Source organism: Populus nigra, chromosome 7, assembly GCF_951802175.1.
Source record: "Populus nigra chromosome 7, ddPopNigr1.1, whole genome shotgun sequence".
NCBI classification, from domain to species: domain Eukaryota; kingdom Viridiplantae; phylum Streptophyta; class Magnoliopsida; order Malpighiales; family Salicaceae; genus Populus; species Populus nigra.
In genome coordinates this window covers 9493364-9500946 of record NC_084858.1, presented here as the reverse complement: position 1 = coordinate 9500946, position 7583 = coordinate 9493364, and the positions used below count along the sequence as shown (strand labels likewise).

General features: G+C 33.6%; 1 protein-coding gene across 1 annotated transcript; it reads right to left on the bottom strand.

The window, feature by feature from the left end:
• Positions 1-292: 292 nt before the first annotated feature.
• LOC133698188 (uncharacterized) lies at positions 293-6806 on the bottom strand. The gene is made up of 16 exons (XM_062121038.1): positions 6572-6806; positions 6343-6471; positions 6162-6221; positions 4329-4442; positions 4167-4254; positions 3724-3869; positions 3543-3644; positions 2748-2819; positions 2577-2676; positions 2418-2500; positions 1705-1782; positions 1516-1614; positions 1376-1426; positions 1239-1295; positions 985-1026; positions 293-564 (listed from the first exon to the last, which is right to left on the bottom strand). The coding sequence occupies exons 1-16, from the start codon at positions 6716-6718 to the stop codon at positions 481-483; spliced, it is 1452 nt and encodes a 483-aa protein (XP_061977022.1). The 5' UTR covers positions 6719-6806; the 3' UTR covers positions 293-480.
• Positions 6807-7583: the final 777 nt, after the last annotated feature.

Here is a 7583-nt window from a genome sequence, read left to right as displayed (position 1 = left end):
CTGAATTTTGAGCTGGAATTACTGCCTAGACGGCTGGAAAAATACATATTTTTTTAGGAAAATGTGTATCATCAATGATCACACTAAAATCTTAATTTTTTGCCACCTATTTGTCAGTGGACTGCTGTTCGGTTATCATATGTACTTTGAAAATATTTTCTTAAAAACAGCATAATCAAAATTTGACAGCATATATCAGGCAACTTAGTCAACTTATAAATGTGAAAATGCAATCTTCATGAAATATTCAAACTAACAAACATCATGGGAAAGCAGATTATTTTGACAATGGTTAGATGCAATAATTTTCATTTATTGTTGCCAACTACAGAGGGGAAAAAGAAAACAAAAAATTAAATGTCAAAATTGAAGCACATTCAATAATCATGTTCCTACACGTACATTCATTCACAAGCTTCTCGTAAGATATATTCATCATGTCCATACAAGCTTGCAATGGAAACAACTAGACTGTCGTGTTCAAAGAATGCCCTCTTCCAAAGTAGCTTCAGCCGCTAGTCCACCAATGCTTGTACCAGCAATATATCCACCAGACCATGCATTCTACAAAAAGAACAATTAATTAATCAAATATTGTTCCATCCAGAAGGAACTAAATAGAGGACACTTGTATCTGATCATGGGAATCCATCTCTATAAATACAGTAGTTCCAACATTCTGGTAAAAATCAAAGAGACTAAGACAAGATTATAGAGATCTTAATTATCTGCTTATCAATTTTCAATGAAAAAGAAATTCACTTGGCCCAAAATTTCACTATAAAAGCGATTTTTTTGCAGGAAAAGCATTCCACAGTGACTGAAGGCTTGCATTGACTTTACATAGATCTCCGAATGGCAAAACAAAGTTCCTACTTTTCTAAAATTTCACATAATTCATTTATCAATAAAATATAACATGGACAACAAATCCAATCTCAAAAAGAAAAAAGAAAAAATAGGTGCCAAAGGGTGCCTTTATACCTGGAAGTTAAAACCACCAGTTACCCCATCAACATTCAGCACCTGCGAAAAAATTTAAAATTTGACACCATGAATGGTGATCAGAACTCAAACACTATCCAACATGATCTCACACAGCATTATTAATTTAAATTCTAGATAGATGAACTTGAGTACAGAAGTTGGAACTATCGCAATCACACTGAAGTTTATTTTCTACCTTGTTCACAAAAAAGAAACAGGAACCTGAAATGTCTGAGAGTAGGGAACATTACCTCTCCTGCAAAGAAAAGACGTGCACATTTCTTGCTTTCCATTGTGTTCAAAGAGATCTTCATGAAGTAAAAGGAAATCAAGTTGTGGTTCTGGTAACACTAAAAAATAGAGAGAGAGAGATAGAGAGAGAGAGAACCTCAGATAAAGGAACACCTCCAGCAGTGACAAATTCATCCTTATACTGGCCCTACATTAAGAATAAAAGCATAGATACTCAAGAAAGTGACAGAATTCAAAGAAGGGAGCTCAAATAGTTCCTAAGAGTGAAAATTCTACCTTTCCTGTTATTTCAAATGCACAATGCTTTAAAAGATGAGCAATAGAAACAATGGAATTGTTTGATATGGAGGCCCACAGTGCATCTCCAATCAGACCCTGCATATTAATAACAAAGAATGGCATGTGCAATTAATATTGTGCTGGAGCATCAACAGATGATAATTTACTTCGAAAAACACAAGCAACCTCTCGATCCACAATATATTTCCAAAATCTCTTTGTAAGGCTGAACCCCAATGGCCATGAATTAAGTGCCTTTTGTTTCTGCAAACAAATAAATAATATGATAGAAGTAAACCAAGATTACCATAAAACAACCTTAAAGAAAGCAATAAATATCCCACTACTTGCAAAGCATGAAAATAACTGTAGTCTTGTAGATAATGAGGAACTGGGAAAGGCACATTTGATCTGCAGAGACTGGAAAAACAGATTTAATCTGGCTTTTATCCAAGACTCAATGGAGTTATTACAAATAAATTCTGATTTCCGGTAGTTGACAACCAGACCTGGAACACATCATATTCCATTAGGCTTTTCAATAGCAGTTTAAATTAATGCCATAGCATGTTTTCTCTTCTCTGGTGGTTTGGTTATGCATAAAGAAAAATCATAATTTAAGAGAAATATCAGCTCTTTTCATAGCATCATTAACCAGCATTTGTCAGAGGTCGATCACCAAGAACAGTTCCATGTACTCATGTTACCCTCATTTAAATGAACAAGAAATTTATAACACTCATCTACCAAGCTCTGGTAAACCAGAGAGAAATTTGGCTTTGAATTACCCCACTATATTAGCAAAGAGGGTGAAGGACCACTTCCAAATTCATGACTAACTCAAGACTTTATGGAGCATGCAAAAAGTTTGAGTAGTGAAAACTTAGATCAAAGATTACTGCATATTTATGCTTGTGTCGATTAAGGATTGACTTCATGTCTTCTATATGCAAATCAGGAACAAAATCCACTATAAGTGTGCCTGCACCCAAATGCTATCAAGATTATTGAAGAAGAAAGGAATGGAGAGAGAGAGAGAGAGTAAAACTTTATATTACCTTTGTAACCTGAATTGAACAGATCACGTGCCCCCCAAGCAGAAAGCCGAAGAATCACAGGCCCACTGAGACCCCAGTGTGTAGCTAACATGGGCCCAACCTGAAATTTGATATCTATTAGTACTTCCTACACTCAAGTACATTTACATCATATCAGCCAGAAAAACATGCCTGTGTAAGGTGTGGTGTGTTCCTCAGAATGTTTTCTAATTTCAGCTTCACTTCAACCTTCGGAAATGTAACCTGAACATTACAAATTGAGAAAATTAACACTTCAATATTGATATAACAACACAATGTAACTTGTGATGAAGAGCAACTTGTTTCTTGGTAATCTAGGATGTCTGGACAGACATGGAGTTATTTTAGTCCTATCAAAATAATGCATATATCATCCATTAAAAAAAAGTAATCCATATATATGCTGAAAATTATGAAGTCATCACCTGAATGACTAGGAAGCAGGGTATTCAATGTAGAACCTTGAAAAGAATCAATTTCAGAAATGCATAATTTCACACTAAATGTCATGATGAATGGAAATTTATTTCATGAACCTGCTGCCTAAGATAAAACATCAAGTACCATAATGAAAGAGATTGAGCACCACTAGAAATTTTAGTAAGTGTTTTTTATTAACAGCAATCTGAGGGTTCTCATAAGCAACTTCTAGTACGATAAGCAGAGGCCATTTTAACAGTCAGTCCAAGCAATCACAGTTTAAGAAAATGCATAGTCCATTCAACTAATAATTACACATTGTTCAGTAGAGCTAATTTTGTTGATTACAACTAAAATAGTTATATTTGTACTATCTCAAGAAATAGGGGGAAAATAGGCAGACAATTGTTAGGGACTCAGGATAAAGAGCCACTGTCTTTCGACTCAATATAGATCTGATAGTACATTTGCAAAAGGCTACAAAAGTAGCATATTAAGTGTGAATCTATTAAACAGAAGCATTACCCCTGATAATTCTGCTAGTCCTGAATCTGCAATCTTAAAAGTGAATAAGCTCGGTACTGGATCTACAATTGAATGACCAAGCTGAGCTGCAAGACTATGACCCTGTAATAAGAAAACAAAATATCACAAGAAATTTAAGTACCCACATGGTGATGCAAGTGAAACATCCATCTATCAGTACCTGCTGGCTACTCCCACTAGCAATCAATAGATAATCAGCTTTGACATTTTCAATGAAACTGACTGTACGTTTCTCAAGCTTCAAAAGAAACTTTCCACCAGCTTCAACAGATGCACTTGATACAACTTTTCTAGTCTGCAATGAAACTGGGAGAAGAAGTCATAGTTCAGAAAGTATAGCTTTCAAGCATTCCATAATATTGAGGTCATAGTAAGCTATCTAAAATCATATTACAAGAGGAATAAATGATAAATCTGTAGCAGAAATAATAAGAAAGTTGCCCATTATCTAAAACATTTCTTTGAGATTCATAATATCAATATCCCTTACAACATCATACACTATTGGATTTACTATTGGAAAGGAAAATTGTCAAACAAACCATCATTTTAAGCTAAGATTAATATAAAAAAATCCACATATTCTCGGTAAAGAAAACAAACCTCCTCTATGTTTGGCTTCAGACAGAAGACAATCAATTACTGAAGACGAGCTGTTGCTGGTGGGAAACACTCTTCCATCCTCCTCAATCTATGGGTATACAAGAATAAATAGCATGTGCAAGATGACTGACGAAGTGTAATACATGCAGTTTCAGAGACAACCTTTAAAGCCACCCCATGATCAGTAAACCAGGACATTGTATCTGCTGGGCCATGCATGTCAAAGAAAGAACCTTTGAATTCTCTGTGACCCCTGGGATATTGTTCCGCTAAAATCTGCAACCAACCCAACACAATGTGAATTCAACAAATTATGTATTTGCAAGAGGATCCAGTTTCTAGATGTCATTAGACCTGACAAAAATAACACCACTGCAAAGGACATTTTAACACTTCATTGAAGCCAAGCTTTTCCTTAACTATTGATCAGTATAGTGTAGAAGGTTAAAATATTAAATGCTCCTACAAAGTTTGTGGTCATTAAGCATGTCACTGTTATCTCATGTGTTTGAATTCATCAAACACAACTAATACCAAAAATAAGGGAGAGGACTATCCTGTTGGCCCTGATCTCCTTGAATTCTTCATCTTTGTTGTCATGGGATAATATATATTTTTTTCAACAGCTCTATTCCAGATAATTAGAGAGCAACAAGCAGAGCCATGGCTAAAATTGTCACAGATTTAAGGAGATGGCAGCAGCAGATAGTTGTTTCGTTTATTTTTCCTATTAGAATGTGGGGGAGATGAAAAATACTTTTACAAGATTAATGGTTATCCATGCACTGAAGACCTCCAATGTCTAATAAAAAAACTGCACTTCACTATGATTGCTTAATTAAACTATCCATTTTAGTTCCTGTTTCCATTTGCTTCTCTAGCCACTACTATCAGGCTGGGGTTAATCTTCATCGGAGAGATTGACCCCTATCATGAATTTTCTGTGAACTTATTATAAGATATGATATTACACATATCTATAGTCAGCATCCTGCAATTGCAGTTAGGACAAATTATCCAGTACCCTTGCTTGCTGTCTTTGTTATGATGGTCATCGAAGTTGGAATGTGGATCACTTTGACAGAATGTCCAATCAACATTCAGTCACACACAACTGAATGACTGTCATTCTTGACCGTGACACTACCAAAATGAAGGTTAGAGATGCCACCTGAAGAACTAAATTTTTTTTATTTGACATATATAACAAGGAGCTTTCCTCAGACAGCGGTTTTTCATCTGCAACTAAGAAAAGGTGGCTACTGTTAGGGGGCACGTCCATGTTTATGAATTTAAATTTTTGGAATTTGATTCTGATGTAGCACTTGATTAATTGCTAAGCAAAAACATGGAATAGTTGTTTTCTACTAGCTTCGCTTTAAAAGGCCCTTTCCTGATGGCACTTACTTTGTGTTAACAAGGGAAAAAAAAACTACACTTAATACCAGATGAATAATAATCTGAGCAAATATGAAGTGAGCAACTGTAAAGAAGCTAATTTAAGTGCAGCAATTTCTCTACTACGCTATTGCATTGCAAAGAAATCCTGTGCAATAACACTGCAATAAGCATTGAAAATCATTCTCTTAGTTATCCCCTTTCTAAGTATTACCGAAATTTTGAAAAATAAAGATACTATAAAGCTCTATGTTTTACTTAAATTTCTTGTCATGCCTGACCACCCACACTGATATTTCATTTTGCACACTCCAAGAAGTAACATACTAACCGGTCGTTAAAAAAAATCCTGAAGAAAAAAGCAGCAATCTTCAGATGCTCTACCATGAGAAAATCTCATTAAGACTAGTAGAATGTTCCATAAACTAGTACGAAAGGAATAACATGAAAACAAAAATAGAAGTAAGCTATATTCCCATTAAAGGGAAATTCAAGAGTCATCAACAAAGCATAGAACAGCAACATGAAATTTCAAAACAAACATAATCTTAATATAACATTTTTTTTCAATGGAAGCATTTGTTGTTTTACACTTACCTTAATGTCAGAACAATGCCCATTTGTCACGTTGCATCTGCCTCCCCCTGATATTTTCACCTGTAAATGTAAACACCCACAATCAATAAGCCAAAAATCACTCAAGAAAGTGCAAACTGAATTCTGTAGTATATATAAGCAGGAGCCCAGAAAGGAAAGGAAAGAAAAAGAAAAACATGACCTTAGATAAAGGATTTCCTTTCTCTACAACAAGGACATCAAGATTAGGAGCCAGAGTCTTGGCTCTAATAGCTCCATACACTCCAGCTGCTCCACCTCCAACAACTACCAAAAGCTCTTCTTTACTTGACTGCATGCCCATAAAAAACAGGCCAAGAAAATAGTATAGTGATTAGTCAAGTAGTAGAGTAGAAACAACATGGATGATGGGACCAACTACAAATCTGTACCTTTTGGGCTGTAGGAATGGCAGTTGCAGTAAATTTGCGTTTGTTGGGATTGAAAAGGAGATCGTAATAACCACTACTGGAGTTAATACTAGCAGTTCTTGAAGATATTCCGAATTGGAGAAAGAAACGCGCTAAATGGAAGCTCATCTCATGGATCCTCCTCCGCACTCGAATCTCCTCTCTAGTTTAGAGAACTTTTTCCTTCAAAATGACGCCGTTGAGTGCCTTTGGGTACTGTTTCAAGGGATTGCTGTTGGGCTGCGGATTTTTTTTATTTTAAATTAATTATTTTATTTTATTTTATTATGTTAATATTAGAAATAAATTTTAAAAATAAAAAAAATATTTTAAAATAAAAAATATCATAAAACACATTTTTTGTAATTTTGACATTTAAGAAGTAATCGAGTCTTTAGTATAGGTGTGGATTTAAATTTCAAATTAAAGCTGCAGTGCATTTCTTTGGTCCACAGCTTGAAATAAAATCAATCTCTAAAAAAATACATTAGTGAATGTAGTTGTAATTATTTTTTAAAGTATTTTTCATACTAAAATATATTAAAATAATATATTTTTTAATTTTTTAAAAATTATTTTTTAAATCAATGTATCAAAATAATTCAAAATATAAAAAAAATAATTAATTTTTAGCAAAATTAAATTAAATTTTATAAAACGTTTTTGCACTGTATTTCCAATTGGTTAAAAAAATACCATTATAAATGACTATTGTGTTTAATGCAAATGCTTTTTTTCTTTTGGTTTAATTTAGTGTAGAAGGTAAAACAAAATATCATAAACATAAAATCCTTGATAATGACATTTTTTATATTGGGGTTTTCCTTTTTTCTCACCTTGTAAATTAAATAAAAATAAAAATTATTGTAACTAAATTAAAAATATTATTGTAATTAATTAAAAAAATACCCTTTAAGATTTTTTAAATGGAAAAACGTTTTTTTTCTTAGATTTTTTTTTTCAATTAGTAGGTAGTAAATTGATTAACTTCATT

Coding starts and splice junctions, on each gene's coding strand:
- LOC133698188 (XM_062121038.1), bottom strand. CDS start 6,718: ATGAGCTTCCATTTAGCGCGTTTCTTTCTCCAATTCGGAATATCTTCA. Junction 2,820..3,542: donor GACTAGCAGAATTATCAGGG/GTAATGCTTCTG, acceptor TGTAATGTTCAG/GTTACATTTCCGAAGGTTGA. Junction 2,501..2,576: donor GTTCAATTCAGGTTACAAAG/GTAATATAAAGT, acceptor ATTTGGGTGCAG/GCACACTTATAGTGGATTTT.